The sequence below is a fragment of the Odocoileus virginianus genome, chromosome 20 (genome assembly GCF_023699985.2).
Source record: "Odocoileus virginianus isolate 20LAN1187 ecotype Illinois chromosome 20, Ovbor_1.2, whole genome shotgun sequence".
Lineage (NCBI taxonomy): Eukaryota > Metazoa > Chordata > Mammalia > Artiodactyla > Cervidae > Odocoileus > Odocoileus virginianus.
In genome coordinates, this window is record NC_069693.1 from 10,313,451 (window position 1) to 10,332,359 (window position 18,909).

An 18,909-nucleotide genomic window follows, 5' to 3' on the forward strand; every position below is an offset into this window, starting at 1 on the left:
AGTGGCGAGCTCTCTCAGGGGCCCACACGCAGACAAGTAGTGCCGGGTGCCCACAGTTCGTTGAACATACCTCTGTTTGTAACTACACACCATAATGATATTTCATTTTTTGTTTTAGAAAATTAAGATGAAGTATGAAACAGAAAACTGTCACCAAGAATTCCATTTTCTACCCATAGAAAGTGAAAGTGTTAGCCACTCAGCCATGTCTAACTCTTTGCGACCCCTTGGACTGTAGCCCCCCCAGGCTCCTCTGTCCATGAGATTTCCCAGGCAGGAACACTGGAGTGGGATGCCATTTCCTCCTCCAGGGGATCTTCCCCCACATCTCTTGCATTGCAGGCAGATTCTTTACCCACAGTCTAGACTTAATCATTATTTAGCAACTTGGCATGTTTCTTACAATTTCCTTTCCTGGGGTGGCAAACTGTATCCTCCCGGAATGCAAAGATGATATACTTTTTTTTGTCCATGTGACATGCAATATCTTAATTCCCAAACCAGGGATTGAACCCGTGCCCCCTGCAGTGGGAGCACAGAGCCCTAACCACTGGACTACCAGGGAATTCCTAATGATGATATACTTTCCCCCTGTTCGTACAGTTCTGGAAGTTATAAGTCCAACATGGTGTCACTGGGCTCACATCAAGGTGTTTGGCAGACGGTGTTCTCTCTGGAGATCCAAGGAGTGAATCCACTCCCTCTCCTGATCCAGGCTCCAGAGACATCCACACTCCTTGGTGCCCCGCCCCCTGCATCCGCCAACCCATCTGGGATTCTGCTTCCATCTTTCTTCAGATGGAGTAGGATATCACTCAGGATAGCTCACTGCATTTACATGGAGAGATCCGCTTTTTATAAGGGGCTTCCCAGGTGGCACTAGTGGTCAAGAACCCGCCTGCCATAGCAGGAGAAATAAGAGGTGCCGGTTCAATCTCTGGATGAGGAAAATCCCCTGGAGAAGAGGATGGCAGCCCAATCATTTTTTTTTTTAATAAAGTCCTTTTATGTTCACATGAAGCTTATATAGACGTCTTCATAGCTTATACCTGCCAGTCTTAATTCTGCCCTGATATTTTCTACATGCCTTTTCTTATTTCCTCTTTTTTCAGTCTTTCTCTTTCATATTATAATTAAGGATAGTACACAGACAAAAGTAATGCCTGGGCCACAACAATGAGTGTCAGACATCCCCTCTGAAGCCTGTTTCTAGGCTTGGCATTCAGCAAAACCATTTAACTCTAGGACATATTCCCAGAGCCCCAGAGACAATAACTGTGACACAAGCCCCATGCCTTCTGAATATCCCTGCCTTCAGGTTAAGACGTTTTCCAGAATGTCACTCTTGAGTTACTGCTACCTAGTCTTTCTGGTCCTGCAAGGTAAGACTTTCCCATCATGTTCGTCTCCAGCTGTTCTGCCCAGACCCTCGGCTCCAAGATCCCTTCCCTCAGATGACTAGGGTGACACTTTCGCCTGTTACCATAATTATAAGAGCTCACACTCACACTCACCAAGTGCCAGGCAAATACCATGAGTGTTATCACCCATGTTTTGCCAGATTAAAAAAAAAAAACTAAAACAGGACTTACCTGGTGGTCCAGTGGTAAAGAATCTGCAGGGGTCACAGGTTTGATCTCTGGTCTGGGAAGATTCCACATGCCCGGAGCAATGAAGCCCATTTGCCACAATTACTGAGACTGTGCTCTAGAGGCCATGCTCAGCAACAAGAGAAGTCACCGCAATGAGAAGCGCCTGTGCTGAAATGAAGAGCAGAGAAAGTCTGTGCTCAGCAACAAAGACCCAGCACAGCCAAAATTTAATTATAAAAATTTAATTTAAAATAAACAACAAAAATGAGACAAAGAAGTTAAGCATCAGAAGAAGACAGCATCGTACAACATAATTTAATCTCCTCTCCCACCCAAATAAATGTTAATGATTCCATCTTTGCAGAGGACACTAAGATTTCTGAGGTCTCCTTAGTGAAATCCACCTTCTAGAGGGATTTTTGCCCCTTCTATTTCCAGGATTCCACACTCAGCCTTTTGTTTCCTGTCTTGCCCTTCACTTAGACACCTGTTCCCTAACAGCACACTCACAATTACACCTCACTCTACATGAGAGCTTGCTTTTATAAACTGCAGCCTCTGTCAGGGAAGAAACAGGGGCGGGATCCCCGTCCCCATAAAATGTCATTTTTATTGAACTGTCAACTGTTTGCACAGCCATTCTCTGGCCATGGGAAGGGTGCACTGGGAAAGGAGTGTGTAACGAGGAAGAAGCAGGGGTGGGGAGAGTCCAGGAAGGGTCACAGAGAGCAGGAGATTGCAAATGCAGAAACCATCAGAAAACACACCCAGAGATTGGAGCCTTTCAACAATAGCAGCCCCATCTGCCTCTTTCCATAGCTGTTAAGCTCTGACTTCCTCCTCAGCCCGCCCCTCCCGGCCTCGTTAGACCAGCACTAGAGGCCTGCTGCTGTGTTGAAGGCATGCTCTCCCTCAGCTGTATCCAACTCATTGCAATCCTATGGACTGAGCCCAGCAGGGTCCTCTGTCCAAAGGATTCTCCAGGCAAGAATACTGGGGTGGGTTGCCCTGGCCTCCTCCAGGGGATCTTCCTGACCCAGGGATTAAACCTTCGTCTCCTGTGAATCCTGCACTGCAGGCAGATTCTTTACCACTGAGCCACCAAGGAAGCCCGACATGACGGGTAAGGGAGTAATATCCAACATATATAAATAGCTCAGAGGACTCAGTATAAAAAAAAACCCAACTGAAAAATGGACATTTTTTCCAAAGAAGACACACAGATGGCCAAAGGGGCTTATGAAAAAATGCTCAACATCTTATCTTTAATCAGAAATATGGAAATCAAAATCAAAGTGAGATATCACCTCATACTGGTCAGAATGGCCACCATCAAAAATACTATAAATAGTACATGTAAATACATGTAAATCCATGGCTAATTCATTTCAATGTATGACAAAAACCACTGCAATGATGTAAAGTAATTAGCCTCCAACTAATAAAAATAAATGGAAAAAAAATACTATAAATAACAAATGCTGGCAAGGAGGTGGAGAAAATGGAATCCTTGTACATGGTTGCATGCAAACTCAGTCACTAAGCTGTGTCCAACTCTTTGTGACCTCATGGACTGTAGCCCAGTAGGTTGCCATTTCCTCCTCCAGGGTATCTTCCTGACCCAGGGATAGAATCCACATCTCCTGCATTGGCAGGTGGATTCTTTACCACCAAGCCACCTAGTAAGCTCCTTATAATAAGTAGAGTATAATCTATAAATATATCGAATCACTAAGTTGTATACTTGAGTCTAATTTAACATTACAAATGGACTATACCTCAATAAAAAAGAAAGAAAGAAAGGAGAAGAAAGGAAGGAAGGAAACAGGATACTTTTTTTTTTCATTTATTTTTATTAGTTGGAGGCTAATTACTTTACAATATTGTAGTGGTTTTCGTCATGCATTGACATGAATTAGCCATGGATTTACATGTATTCCCCATCCCGATCCCCACTCCCACCTCCCTCTCCATCTGATCCCTCTGGGTCTTCCCAGTGCACCAGGCCCGAGCACTTGTCTCATGCATCCAACCTGGGCTGGTGATCTGAGGAAACAGGATACTTAAAAACAAACAACAACAACAACAAAAGCAATTAAACGCCTGCCTTCCTGGAAGTTGTGTGTGTTCAATTGCTCAGTCATGTCTGACTCTGTGCGACCCCATGGACTATAGCTAGTCTCCTAGGCTGCAATCCTCACTTTGGCTCAAACAAACAAACAAACAAACAAACAAAAAAACACCTCTTTTCTACTCTTATTATAGATAGGCTATTGATTATTCCCATAGACACGGGATAACCAAAGTGATGCCCTGAGCAAAGACCAAAGGGGATGGTGGTGAAAATGGGAGTTTTAGGCTACAGAGATGCCATCACAACAGTAAAGAGGGCCACAACATACAGCGGAGTAAAAAGTGGACTAAGAGAGTGAGAAGCTTGGGTTAAGATGTACAAAGCCAAGTGCCGAAGTCATGGCTATGCCAGGCAAGAAACCTTCTCTCGCTCTGGATGTCAGTCTTTCTTCATCCATAAATCGGGGGAAGGGAGAATTAATCTAAATGACTTTTTGGGCGGGGGAAGGGGGGAGTAATTTTAAGTTTTAATTACTTAGACTAAATGCTTTATAAGCCATCTATAGATAATACAGATAATTTAAACAAGGTGAATACATTATACAATTGATTGCAATATATTGCTTTTTATTTTATTTATTTATTTTTGGCGGCAGTGAGTCTTCGTTGCTTTGCGGAGGCTTTTCCTGGTTATGGTGAGCCGGGGCTACTCTTTGTTGTGATGTGTGGGATTCTCACTGTGGTGACTTGACCCAAAGCATGTGGAATCTTCCCAGACCAGGGATTGAACCGATATCTTTTGGATTGGCAGGTGGATTCCTATCCACGGTGCCACCAGCAAAGTCCAATTACAATATTGATTGATATTATAATATTACAATATTATTGATACTTTGGCTTCTGTCTCAACATCTCCTTCAATATATGGCAAATTACACTGATGGCTCAGCAGGTAAAGAATCTGCCTAGGAGACACAGGAGACTCGGATTCAATCCCTGGGTCAGGAAGATCCCCTGGAGGAGGACATGGCAAGCCACTTTAGCATTCTTGCCTGGGAAATCCCATGGCAGAGGAGCCTGGGGGGCTACAGTCCATGGGGTCACCAAGTGTTGGACACGACTGAAGCAGCTGAACACAGCACACAGCAAGGCCAGCACAGAGTCCTCATTATAGTAAATATCTTTAAACACCATTAATCTCTAAATTTTAAGGGAAATAAACTGTAGCTTGTTTTTCAGATAGAGTGGCTAAGAGGCAATTAAGTCATTCTTCCAGTTGATAATCTTTCATGTAGTTCTTCCACTGTTCTTTTTTCACATTCTCTGTTCTTTCACAATTTACAAGTGGTCCTTTTAAAAATTTATTTAAAAAATTTATTGAAATATCGTTGATTTACAATGTTGTGTTAGTTTCAGGGATACAGCAAAGTGATTCAAATATATATTTGAATCTGCTCTTTTTTAGATTTTTTTTCAATCATAAGTTATTACAAGATAATGAGTATAATTTCCTGTGCTATACAGTAGGTCTTTGCTGCTTATCTATTACAAGTATACTTTAATCCTAAACTCCTAATTTATCCCTTCCCCATTTCCCTTTGGTAACATAAGTTTGTTTTGTCTGAGTCTATTTCTGTTTTGTAAATAAGTGCATCTGCATCATTCTTTTAGATTTACATGTAAGTGATATCATAGGCTATTTGTCTTTGTCTGACTTACTTCACTTAGTATGGTTATTTCTAGGCCCATCCATGATGTTGCAAATGGCATTATTTCATTCTTTTTGTGGCTGAATAATATTCCATTGTGTATATATACCACATCTTCTTAGGTTGCCTCCATGTCTTGGCTATTGTAAACAGTGCTGCTATGAACAGTGGGATGCAAGTATCCTTTTGAATTATACTTTCTTCTTGATAAAGGTCCAGGTAAATGACTTCTAAGCTTTATGATTCAGAGCGTGGTCCAATAACCAGTAGGAACGGCATCACGCAAAATCTTAATAAAAATGCAGAATCTTGGGCTTCCCTGGTGGCTCAGTGGTAAAGAATCTGCCTGCCAATGCAGGAGACACAGGTTTGATTCCTGGTCTGGGAAGATTCCACATGCTGCAGAGCAACTAAGTCCATGAACCATAACTATTGAGCCTGTGCTCTAGAACCCGGGAGCCGTAACTAGTGAAGCCTGCGTGCCCAGAGCCCATGCTGTATCACGAGAGACGCCACCACAGTGAGAAGCCCCTGCATTGCAACTTGAGAGTAGTCCCTGCTTGCAGCAACTAGAGAAAAGCTCGTGCAGTAACGAAGACCCAGCACAGCCAAAAATGGATAAACAAATAATTTTTTTAAATGCAGACTCTCAGGCCCCACTAGAAGAATCAGATCTGTATTTGATCAAGATAATCAGGAGATCAATTAGCACCTTAAAACTTGAGTCACTTCCCTAAAGTGCCTGCCACTTTTACAAAGCAATTTCTTGAGACTCATCTCAACTCTGTCACTTAGCAGGGAAAAAAAAAAAAAAAAGGTTCACCTAGTCACTTCACTTGTGCCCTTTTTCTAATCCTAATCAGAGCTCTCAGATTTACCCACATCCCAGAATAGAGTGGAGCCTTTGTAATGGCTCAGACAGTAAGAATCTGCCTGCAATGCAGGAGACGCGGCTTCGATCCCTGGGTCTGGAATATCCCCTGGAGGAGGGCAGGACAACCCACTGCAGTATTCTTGCCTGGAGAATCCCCATGGACAGAGGAGCCTGGCAGGCTACAGTCCAGGGGATTGCAGAGTCACACGACCGAGTGTCTAACAGAATAGAGTGGTTGGAAACACGAGTGGGCAGTGCTGCCACCTTGTGGGCATGAACATGCAGTAAATACACTTGATGGTGACCATTCTCAGCTATAAAGGCGGCGGGAGGGTTGGCAGAGCAGGTGACGTCCAAGTCTCAGCGTAGGTAAGAGAATCACAACCACCCACACTGACTGGGAGCCAGAATCACAGAGACCTGGGCTGACATCATAGAGAAGTGTCACTTTTCAAAGGGCAGATTTTATAATACCTAATAAAATGTAGTATTAGTGGAATCCTGGGTTCCAAGCCAAGCTCTACCCTTGGAATCTTCAAGAAACAACAAATCACTGTGACAGCTATTTTCAGACACCCAGCTCCTGCCTGAACTCTGCCAGTAAACCTATAGTTGTCCAAGGATATTTACTTTCCTCTGATAGTTCTTTCTCATCCTGAGCCAAAATGTGTCTGGTGCAGACTCGCCAAGCCTCCTGTTACTCTCTGTAGGCATGGAAACAAGTCTCAAACCTTTTCACACAACAGAACTTCAAGTACTTGTGAATAACCACCATGCACCCCCTATGTCTTCCCTGAGCCATTTCCAAAATGACGTATTCTGAAGCTCCCCAACACTTTCTGGTCACTTTCTGATGGGCAAGTGAAGTATGTCAACCAGAGCAGAAACTCATATCCTGGGAGGATTCCAAGCACAGCTGCAGAGCCATAGGATGAATCACGTCCTCATACTGAACACTTCTCCTGTATTTAGAAGCGAAATTCCACCTTAGTTCACCCGAGGAGATTGGAGTCTTGACTTACGCTGCTGCCCCAGTCATTCCGTATCTGTGGACGTGTATACTTTTTGTTGTTTTACTTACTGTCTGTGCTGGCTCTTCACTGTTGCACGGGCTTTTCTCTAGTTGCGGGGCGCAGGCTTCTCATTGCCGTGGCTTCTCTTGTTGCAGAGCACGGGCCCATGGGCGCTCCGGCTTCAGTAGTTGCAGCGCAAGGGCTCAGTAGTTGTCGATCCTGGGTTGCAGAGCGCAGGTTCAGGAGTTGTGATTGCACGGGCTTAGTTGTTTCACAGCATGTGGCATCTTCACGGGCCAGGGATAGAACCCATGTCTCCAGCATTGGCAGGCAGATTCTTTTTTTTTTTTTTTTTAACTTTTATTTTTCACCGGAAGATAATTACTTTACAATATTGTGATAGTTTCTGCCAAACATCACCATGAATCAGCCACAGGCAAACACATGTCCCCCTCCCTCTGAAACCTCCCTCCCAACTCCACACCCCTAGGTTATCATTCCCACTGAGCCTCCAGGGAAACTCTGCTGTTTTATTTTTAAGAAGTATTTAGTGAAATAAGTCAGAAAGAGGAAGACAAATATCGTGTATTAACACATATACATGGAATCTAGAAAGTACCAACAATCCTTGTGCAGGGCAGCAAAGGAGACACAGACTTTTGGACTCAGCGGGAGAAGGAGAGGGTGGGATGATTTGCGAGAACAGCTTTGAAACATACACATTACCATATGTAAAATAGATAACCAGCCCGAGTTTGATGTATGGAGCAGGGCACCCAAAGCTCATGCTCTGTGACAACCTGGAGGGATGGGGAGGGAGGTGGGAGGAGGGTTCAGAATGGGGGGGAACATATGTGTACCTATGGCTGAGTCACACTGATGTATGGCAAAAATTGTCACAATATTGTTAAGCAATTATCCTCCAATTAAAATAAGTAAATTTTTTTTTAAAAAAGAAATATCTATTAGAGCCTGCGATGCGCTAGAGACACAAGGATGAATCAGACCTGGTCCCTGATCTTACTGAGGGAGAGAATCCAACCCAGCATCAGAGCACTGCAGTCACGTGAGAAACATGTTGATAAGAGGTAACACCGGTGTTACCTGCGCCTCATCGGCGCATCTTGTCAGCCCCCTGTGAAAATCATCCACTATGGGTTTTCTAGGCTCTCATTTTCCTCATTTCAAGTTCAAAGTGAAAAAGAGAGAATGCAAGCGTCCCAGATTTTTGCAGTCATGGTTCAACCAGACATTTACCTCTGGATAATCCAGGGTATTGGTGCCCCGCCCCCCACTGGCGCACATAGCAGCCAGGCAGCTGCCCATTAAGGCATTCCAGCAGGTCAGGAAACTGGAATTCTTCTCTGGCTTGGAGGCAAACTAACCGTGACCTTGAACAAATCACGGAGCAGTTGGACTAACCCTCCACAGGTCTACGTGTTGGGTGAGAGCCCTTCAGAGAAACGCCACACCTTCTTCTTCTCGGAAGCCACCACCCAAATACATTAGGGACTCCGATGCTCTCTGAGTCGCTTCAGTCCTGTCCAACTCTTTGCAACCCTATGGACCATAGCCCACCAGGCTCCTCTGTGCATAGGATTCTCCAGGCAAGAATACTGGAGAGGGTTGCCTCCTCCTATGTCTCTTGTGTCACTTGACTGTGTGTATGAATAAATGACTCTTAGAGCAACAGGAAGCATGGATATGATATGATTAACAAGCATTTTTAAATGTCTAAGTACACTGTACATGGACAGAGGAGCCTGGCGGGCTACAGTCTATGGGGTTGCAAAGAGTCGGACACGGCTAAGCACACACACACACATATTCACATTAAGTATACTGAAGAGGGGAAACCAAGTAACAGTAGAAAACGGTTATTTCTCCCACTTTCCCCTCACCTCCTTCCTGGAAGGAGACCTTTGTAAGACACAAAGACTGTACTTGACATAATTGAAGTTCTCAGGGTGAGCTCTCAGCGTGTGTGCTCAGTCGTGTCTGACTCTTTATGACCCGATGGACTGTAGCCCACCAGGCTCCTCTGACTGTAGGATTTTTCAGGCAAGAATACTGGAGCGGGTTGGCATTGCCTACTCCAGGGGATCTTCCTGACCCAAAGAGCGAACCTGTCTCTTGTGTTTCCTGCATTGGCAGGTGGATTCTTTACTACTAGCGCCACCTGGGAAGCCCTAAGTGATTGTCTATATTAACAAGAGAAAAGTCTGTCTTGGGAGTGAGTGTCTTACATCAATGCAGCTGAGAGACCCAAAGTCCTCTACCACAGGAAATAGGACCCGACACCCCTTTGCAAGTCCATAGAGGGGAAAATCAGATGGAGTGAACCGCTAGGGAGTCAGGACTTGGGGAGACGATGGGGGTGAACAGATTGAGGGAACCTGGAGGAAGCTGCGGGAGGAGCCCCCTGATTAGCAGCCTTGAGGCAGACTGGAGGAGGACTCGATGAGGAAGTAAAACACCACCTCAGGCTCCATGTGTGTGCGTGAGCTTCTATCAGAAAAATGTTTTCCCGATAATGGACTGCGCTTTCACATGCTTTCTAACATAGCAGGTCTAGATAAAGGCTTACAAAAATATCAGTCAGTTCAACAAATATTTGCAGAGCACCCACAAAGTGCCAGGCCCTACGTAAGTTTAGGAACTTACAAGTGAACAATTAACAGCCCTGCCTCAAAAATCCCCACCAGTCAGCTCTGTGCTCCTTCTCAGCCCTGCCCTCCTCCCTGCCTTCTATCAACAGAAACCCTACCCCACCCTCCAGACCCAGCCCAAGTTCCACTGAACCCCAAGGTTTTAGAGCCACTCACCGTCCACTGTGAACTGCTGCCACTTCTGAAATTTGATTGCACAATATCCCCAGGTTTTATGAAGTGTGTGTCATCTCCCTGGTTAGACTTGAGGGTCCTGAGGACAGAGACCATGGTTAGAAATTTCCAGGGAGTAGTGGCTCAGTGGATAAGAATCCACCTGCCAAAACAAGGGACATGGGATCGATCCCCAGTCCAGGAAGATCCCACATGCCACAGAGCAATTAAGCCAGGGTGCCACAGCTAATGAGCCGGTGTGCCTTGAGCCCATGATCCACAACAAGAGAAGCCACCACAGTGAGAAGCACCACAATGAAGAGTAGCCCCCTCTCACTGCAACTAGAGAAAGCCTGTGCAAAGCAACAACTCAGGGCAACCATAAGTAAATGAATAAAAAAAAATTTTTTTTAATAATAATTTTCCAGGAAGGAGCCACATTAGTGCTTTACACATTAGACCAAGCTCAGACGGCGCCTTCGACTCAAGGAGAGTCTCCACTGTCCAGGGAAGTGCCAGGCACCTGCTGATGCTTATAAACTTTGTAGTAAAGTCTACAATCAAGTCTCCAACAGGTCCACAGGTGAAAATCATCTGAAAATGACAGGGTAGGGATGAGCAGACAAAAGCCATGCCTGGCCTCTTCCCTCCTCTGGACTAGAACAAAGTCACACCACCTTTTCTCAGTCCTGCCTGGAGGAACAGGGAGGACTTCCTTGTTAACCTTCCCCTCAGCCCCACAAGGGCTTCCGCAACGGCTCAGCAGGTAAAGAATCTGCCTGCAATGCAGGAGACACAGGAGACTCGGGTTCAGTCCCTGGGTCAGGAAGATCCCCTGGAGGAGGAAATGGCAATCTGCTCCGGTACTCTTGCCTGGAAAACCCCGTCGACAGAGGAGCCTGGTGGGCTATAGTCCAAAGTGTCGCAAAGAGTCGGACATAACTAAGCACTTATTTTCTTTCTTTTAGCCCCACAAACAGCTCTCAGCCCTTAAGACCAGCTTCTCTTCTATTTTTGAGCCCAGTTCCTGAAGTCTTTGGAATGAGTCACGTCAGTAAGCGCTGCCCTTCTGGACCGTTAATGTTTGCTCCAAGAAGTATCACTTCTCTCTTTCATCTTGGACTGATTTCAAACAAGATCTCGCACCAGGAGTCCCAGCAACCTGGGCAGACACTGTCCCTACTGTGGCTTTTGCTTCTCAAATCCTCTTGGACCTGAAGCCTTGAGGGTCTTCCGCCAACCCACGTCCCTCTCCTCTAGGCAGGAGCCATGAGGCCATATACCACAAAGTTCCAATACTTTGGCCACCTGATGCAAAGAGCCGACTCATTGGAAAAGACCCTGTGTTGGGAAAGATTGAAGGCAGGAGGAGAAGGGCACGATAGAGGATGAGAGGCATCATCGACTCAATGGACATGAGTGTGAGCAAGCTCCAGGAGTTAGTGATGGACACGGAAGCCTGGCGTGCTGCAGTCCATGGGATTGCAGAGAGTCGGACACGACTTAGCAACTGAACAACAACAACAAGGCCACAGCCACCTGCCTGACCGACAACAAGGAGGCCTGCTTTGACCCAGTGCCCCAGGGCGGTGTTTGGGCAAGGGAGAAGAGCCTCTCCTCCATCCGCTCTGCTTCCCTCCTTATGTGGCCACAGACTTGGAGGACACTGTCCACAGTGGGGACACCACGACGTCTGATACTGTGCCGAGGCTGGGAGTGGGGAAGGCAGAGGGGAGACAGGCTGTGCCATCCTCTTTGCCAACCCTTAGCCCTCACTTTTCCTGCCAGACACTAAGCTAGAAAACGTCACTCAAACGTATAAGGAAATTCACAAAAGCCACAAGAAGAAATCATAACACATTGTGGGGTGGGGAGGCGGGAGGAAGAAGGGAGGGGATGAGCATGACTGCCAGGTTACCGGTCACCCTCTCGTGTTCCTACAAAGGCTTCATTTGTTTGGCCAGTTTTGCCTCCCAGATTCCCATAAAACACATGGTCCGACCTGTTACCTAACAAGGCCAGCGCCACTCAGCCCTTCCCGCCCTCTAATGAGAACGCTGGCCGGGGAGTAAAGTGCAGACCCCGCCCCCCATCCCAGCCACGTTCCACGCACGGCCTGAGCCGCCGGGAGAAGTGGGGACCCTCTCACTGGGAGCTGCTGAAGAGTCGCCCCGCAGCAGCATCGACAGGTGAAATGAAGGTTCTCATCTCCTCCCTCCTCCTGTTGCTGCCACTAATGCTGATGTCCGCAGTCTCCAGCAGCTCACACACAGGTAAAAAAAAAAGCCCACTTTCTACGAAAGATAAAAAGGGGGCAGAAACATGGCGACACAGGAAAGAGCATGACCACACATGCGGTAAAATGTAGCCCCTGCAAGCTACGGGGATTAGTGGTGAGTTAGCCTGTCTGGGTGCCTGTTTCTTCATTTACAAAAAGGAATGAACTGAACGTAAATCCTGAGTGTCGTGAAGTTGAAGGAGCCTGTGTGTATGGAGTGTCTGCAAGGGTAGCTGGCAGGAGAGGACCTTACCTCTCCCCCAGCCCCTCTCCGGGGGTATTGAGTGTCCTGGGGACTGAGCCTGGAGGCCGTGCAAGGAGGGTGTTGAAAGCAAGTGTGCACCCAGTCAGTCAGTCATCCTCGATTATATTCTTCCTAGTACACCAGACATGCCCCAATAATTCTTAATGCTTTTTCATGGTAAGGTGATAAACCAGAAAAATCACACCACCAGGTAAATACCTGTGTTTGAAGCTGTGACCACACTGAGCTATTGAGACAATCCGAGCGCTGGTTGGAAAAGAATTTCCAGACACAGAGCATTACAGAAGGGAGTGAGTTTATTAAGAACAAAGAGCAGAGATAACGTGGGCCCTGCAAGCACAGCGGGCCGACAACTCCTGACAGGCCAGGGAGAGTCGACGGTGTTAGTGGGTTAATAGCCAATTTTTATAGCCTCAAGACAAAGACAGTTCCTGCTGGAAGGCTGGCGTTAGGGGACTGATTGGGGCTTTATAGGGTGTTTACTGGAGTGGGCATCTTTGACTAATTTGGAGTCAGGAAGCCTGTTAGTGATGATCGTGGGCTTTTGGCAGCGGTTACATGTGTGTGTCACGTCACTTCGGCCACGTCCGACTCTTTGTGACCTATGGACTGTAGCCCACCAGGTTCCTCTGTCCATGGGGTTCTCCAGGCAACAGTTACAAAGAGGCTCAGTCAGCTTTGGGGGTGACCTTGGTTCTCGGCTCTGCTTCTGTGTTCTGGGTACAAGGCCTCGCGCCTGTGGCCTGGTGGGGGCAAGACTGCACACCGGCCCTGTTTGAACAGCTCACCTTTAGGAAGCAGATCCTGGGTTAGGAGTTCCGAATCTGCTCCACTGTTCCCTAGAGCCGGAGTGGCCCAGCCCTTAGCAGAACAACTGTGCAGAAGGTACCCCCTCCCCACCTATGTTCCCATCCTAAGTGACCATCTCCCCAAGCGCTACTTTCAGGTGAAATAGCTTTGTTACACACTCAGCATCGAGTGGGAGAAGGCAATGGCAACCCACTCCAGTATTCTTGCCTGGAGACTTCCAGGGATGGGAACCTGGTGGGCTGCCGCCTATGGGGTCGTACAGAGTCAGACATGACTGACGTGACTTAGCAGCAGCATCAAGTGGGTCCTAAAATCAGCAGTCTATCCTTCTGCACCCATTTCCAGAATCTTCTCCCTTACAGAGTTCTCTGGAAGCCGCTGGGCCCCATGGCCCGGTGGGGTTGGCCCTAGACCAGCATTCTGGGAGGGAAGTCTTTTCCACTGCTGTGACGGGACCCCAGGCTGGAGACCTCAGCCTGGACTCCAAGCTCCAGTCATGACCGCCTTTCCCGACCATCCCCCCTGCACCCCCGCACTAACACGGGCCCGAGTTCCTCTCAGCTGGGATCTCGGAACCTCGTCTGCTCCCCAACTGCTCTTGCGTCCTCCCACCAGCTCAGTTCTGCTCCCACAGCCGCCCTGATGTGTTCCAGAGGCAGACATGAGTCCTCCTCTCCCTGCACAAACTTGGCCCCAACTGGACTCTCTCTGCACGGTCCACGTTCCACCTTGAGTTGAGTGTCAGTGCGTCTCCTACCCCAACCCCTGCCCTTCTGAGCGGTAACCTCACCCCTGGCACAACCTGGTATCTTGTTTCCATGTCCCTCCCATGACCCGGCAAGGTGCTAGGTAAATACATCTAAGTGGAAGAATAAATCCTCAGGTTTCTAAGTTCAAAATGTTCCCCTTAAGAGACTGGACACCTGGGTTTCATAGCAGCTCTGTTGACATTAGAGATTAAGTCCTCTTGTAAGGGGGGCAGGGTGCACTGTTCTGTTCTTTCTAACCTGTTTATCAACATCTGAGTGGCCTCTACCCTCTAGAAGCCAACAGCAGACTTTCCCTACCCCCACCGTGTTAATACAGCCAAAAATATCTCCAGACATGGCCAAACATCCCCTGGAGGGTAACCCACTCCCCAGGGGAGCCGCTGCTTTACCAATAATTCTCAAATATGGTGACACATTTAGACTCACCCGGACCTTTAGACTCAGACTTGAATTCATACCATTTAGCATCTACAACTGTTGTAAAGAGTAAATGATGGATAATGTGAACCTAGTAAGTATTCAATAAATCGAGTGAGTAAAATTTCATTCTCAAGTAGCTTCAAAGGCATAAGGGCAATAAGACGGGGAAAGCTCACTGAGGCCCCCAGGGAATGCAATTACAGGCTCAATTCCCGTTTCCCAGGCAAGGGTAGTTGCAATGTTGGACCAAGTCTGGTGAGCAGAAATAACACTACACAATCCTCCTGCCCAGAAATCGCCAAATAAAATCTGATCTTGCTTTATCTCTTAAAACAACAGCATACCTGCTTAATATGCTTTTCATGGGGAAATGGGGAAAAAATATGAAACTGAGAAGCAATGACAATGTTAAGAAATAAATTACTTACAATAACAAATTCCTTATAAGATTACCTATTAATTAGAAAATTACTTATGATAAATAGCTCTCATGACATTAGGTCATGTAGGTTCGAAGAGAGACTAAAAGGCTAAGAGCCTTGGACCTAGGTTTTAGCCCCAGATGAGTCACCATTAACTCTATGAACTTGAGCATTGCATTGACTCTCTCTGGGCCTCGGTTTTCTCACCTCAAAATAAAAGAGATGGTGATGCACTTAATTAGTGCAATGCTATAACAACAGCTTGGTAATGATATCAAGAAACACAAAACGGGCATAAGAGAGCATCAGGTGATAAGACAGACTTGAATAGAGACAAAAGGAGAAATGGATTTGTTCCAGAGGGACAAAGGTAAATACCATCCTCTTATATTAACAGTTGAATGGGGACTATGGATTCAAATACAACCAAACACAGAGGTCAGGTGAAGTTCCTAACTGGTTTATGGAATAATCTACTCTTTGCTCTTATTTCTTAAGTCAGGAGAATAACGTGTGTAGGGTAGGGACTTTAATGGGGGAAGTTGTCAGGTCTTGATCAACACCCCTACCTTTTGTCCTCTCTTCTATCCAGAAGCTATTCTTTCTCTGCCTACCTACAGCTAAGCTTTTCTCTAGGCCAGATTTTATGCTTCGATTCCTTATCCATTGACAATACCCCTCTCTTGAAGTACCCTAGCTCCCTCAGTAAATAGGAAGCGCAACGGAGCTGCGCTGACCCAGAGGCACAGGGAAAAGGGCCTTGGGGCCTTCCTTTCCAGTTCCTGGAAGTGACCAGTTTCCTTCCCACAGCGGTCGCCAGAGGCCAGAGGGACCAACGCCAGGCTTCTGGGAGGTGGCTTCGAGAAGGAGGCCAAGAATGTGAGTGCCAAGGTCAGTAACACCATATCGACAACAACAGTGCACCGTCGAGATCCCCATTTGCTCCCCTGAATCCCTCTGAGAGCAGAGCAGATATTACCTGAGCTGCCCTCACCCCCTGCCCTCTCCCGAGCCCACCACCATTTCTTCCTGAGTCTCATGTAAGAGCCAGACTCCTCCAGGGTCCAGGGTCCAGGCTGAAGGTCTGGCTGGCCCCCTCTCCCTTACCCTTTTCCCCAACAACCCAGGGCTGCCTTCCAAGACCTTCCTGGACCCCATTCTCAGCCTTATTTTACTCACGGGCAAGACTGAAATCAGAGGGGCAAAATGGCTTAGTCGAAGTAAAGCAGCCACTGAAAGGCAGACACCTCTTATTCCTCATTTTTTAAATTTATGTTTAATTAGAGGACCATAAATTTACAATATTGTGTTGGCTTCTGCCATACAACAATGTGCATCAGTCATATGCATACTTATGTCCCCTCCCTCTCGGACCTCCCTCCCACTCATTGCTCATTTTTTTGGTCTTCCTAATGACACTCTGATGCTTCCTCCAAACCTGCCACCAAATTCTTGCCCATGAAAGTGAAACACGCTCAGTCGTGTCTGGCTCTTTGCGACTCCATGGACTGTACAGTCCAGAGAATTCCCCAGGCCAGAATACTGGAATGGGTAGCCTTTCCCTTCTCCAGGGGATCTCCCCAGCTCAGGGATCAAACCCAGGTCTCCTGCTTTGCAGGCAGATTCTTTACCAGCTGAACCACAAGGGAAGCCCCCAAATACTTGAGTGGGTAGCCTATCCCTTCTCCAGCGGATCTTCCTGACCCAGGAATTGAACTAGGGTCTCCTGCATTGCAGGTGGATTCTCTACCAACTGAGCTATCGGGAAAGCCCATTCTTGTCCATACAGGTCAGCAAAACAATTTAGAGACCCTGGTGCTCATATAACTGTTCTGTGTTGACCCTTTCCCACTGAAATATGGAAAACAACTGAGAGGTAAGGAGATGGCAAGTCAAGTCCTGGCCCTCAAACATATGAACCTTCCTAAGCAGCAACCCCCTTATTTCAGATTGGTTCCTGAGAGCCCCTAGAAGAACACTCATGACAGCGCCCAGGCTGACAAAGAAGCCATGTCCCTGTGATCATTTCAAGGGCAGGATGAAGAAAACCAGTAAGTTGTCAAAGAATGACCCTCCTTAAAACAGAGTCGCTCTGTGGAATCGACTAGGGATGAGAGTGCAAGTGTCAGTGATTCAGTCGTGTCTGACTCTTTGCAGCCCCACGGACTATAGCCCCCCAGGCTCCTCTGTCCTTGGGGTTTTCCAGGCAAGAATCCTGGAGTGGGTTGTCATTTCCTTCTCCAGGGGATCTTCCTGACCCAGGGATCGAGCCTGGGTCTCCTGCATTGCAGGTGGATTCTTTACCATCTGAGCCACCAGGGAAGCCCCAGCTAGGGTTGAAGCAGGGGTTAAGAGACAAGAGAGATGAAATGAAGATCAGGATTAGCTCATCCTACTCAAGCTCATCCTACTCAAGGTCATCCTATTCAAGGTCAACGAGTGGGGAAACAGGAAGAGCAGGAAAAGTAAAACACAATTCCCCTAATACTAGAGGATGGCTCACCAAAACCTCTGACGATTGAATGCCAGTGTTTATCAGAATGGAGGGAGAGGGGCTGTTGGCAACCTGGTCACTGATCTCTGACTATGACACCAGTGTCGGGGTGAAACGATGAGATTCCTCCCTGGTCTAGGTATAATGAAATGTCATATAAAAAGTATACTGTTAAGTGTTAAACTGATGGATATTGTGGCATTATTATGATATTACATGATCAACAATGGGATGATCCCTAGAGAAAGAAGTGGCAACTCACTCCAGCATTCTTGCCTGGGAAATCCCACAGAGGATCCTGGCAGGCTACAGTCCATGGGTTGGCAAAGAGATGCCACTGAGCGACTAAGCAACAACAATTACGTTTATATACAAAAGGTTTGGAAAACCATACAGCAAACTAGTAACAATAGTACTCACAAGAATCAGGAGTGGAAGCAGGGTTGGGGCATCTTTTATCTCCTTACTGTAGATATTTTTTCATTTAAATTTTTCCCCCATGGGATGAGTCTCACTTGTAACATTTTAAAAGCTCTCATTAAAAAAAAAATAAATTCTAAAAATGTTTTTAACTGCAGTGTCTCCCTTTTCTCTTCACCCTAGGACACCGAAGACACCACAGGAAGTCAAACACGCTCTCCAAAGCCTGCCAGCAATTTCTCACACGATGTGTGCTAGAAACCATTGCTCTGCCCTTATAGGTGCTCTGAGACCCCACCCTCCCGATGAAACATTCTCAGTCAACAAAGCCGTGAGTGCACCTAGGAGACACACTTCTCCCACCTCACGTCTCCCCCCCCCTCCTGTCCCCACTCCCTAAATCATCCCAAAAGCATTTTCCCTGAGATTGTTGCCCCCTCTAGTGCCTTCTTCACTTTCACTCTTTTCCTGGGACTGCCCCTGACACAGTGTTAAGCTTACTTACCTGAAAGAAACCAAGAACCTCTGAGTACCTAGAGCTGGTCCTCCCCGACTATAAACACAAGCAGGAAAATAGCAAACAAAATCAATAAATATACTTAAATGTAATAGATCAAAATCATTTTCAAATGGGGTCTCGAAACGCACGTTCAATCCAGACGATCCACTTAACCCTGTTCATTCCAAACCATTTCCAGATTATATACACACCTCTATCCAACACCACCTTCAGTCTCTCTCTGCTGCCTAAATTTTTACTCTTTTACTCATCCAACAAACCTTCCTGAGGTAAGAGCTAGGTAGGGCAAAGAAAGCAGTGAAAGCAATGAATCAGACATTGTCTTACTAAAGATAATATAAGTTTAAAAAGAACCTGGCTCCATTCCCTAGCACATAAAATGCTTACTCAGCATTTATGATTATCACCACCATCTTCATCATCAGTG

The 18,909-nt window shown here is 46.6% G+C and overlaps 2 protein-coding genes across 2 annotated transcripts in view; one reads left to right on the forward strand and one right to left on the reverse strand.

The window, feature by feature from the left end:
- The window catches only part of CD177 (CD177 molecule), a 42,606-nt gene extending 40,854 nt beyond the window's left edge, over positions 1 to 1,752 (reverse strand). The window contains exon 1 of the mRNA XM_070450762.1: positions 1,593 to 1,752. The gene's annotated coding sequence lies outside the window, so the exon portion shown is untranslated. The remainder of the gene's footprint in view (positions 1 to 1,592) is intronic.
- Positions 1,753 to 12,059: 10,307 nt separating this feature from the next.
- LOC110123304 (C-X-C motif chemokine 17) lies at positions 12,060 to 18,571 on the forward strand. The gene is made up of 4 exons (XM_020871105.2): positions 12,060 to 12,356; positions 15,859 to 15,939; positions 16,998 to 17,099; positions 18,146 to 18,571. Exons 1-4 carry the CDS (start codon positions 12,278 to 12,280, stop codon positions 18,241 to 18,243), a joined length of 360 nt encoding a protein of 119 aa, XP_020726764.1. The 5' UTR covers positions 12,060 to 12,277; the 3' UTR covers positions 18,244 to 18,571.
- Positions 18,572 to 18,909: the final 338 nt, after the last annotated feature.

Excerpts from the sequence above, each read along its gene's own strand:
- LOC110123304 (XM_020871105.2), top strand. The coding sequence starts at position 12,278 with ATGAAGGTTCTCATCTCCTCCCTCCTCCTGTTGCTGCCACTAATGCTG. Across the intron at positions 12,357-15,858 it reads CTCCAGCAGCTCACACACAG|CGGTCGCCAGAGGCCAGAGG; the intron begins GTAAAAAAAAAA and ends TCCTTCCCACAG. Across the intron at positions 15,940-16,997 it reads CCAAGAATGTGAGTGCCAAG|ATTGGTTCCTGAGAGCCCCT; the intron begins GTCAGTAACACC and ends CCCTTATTTCAG.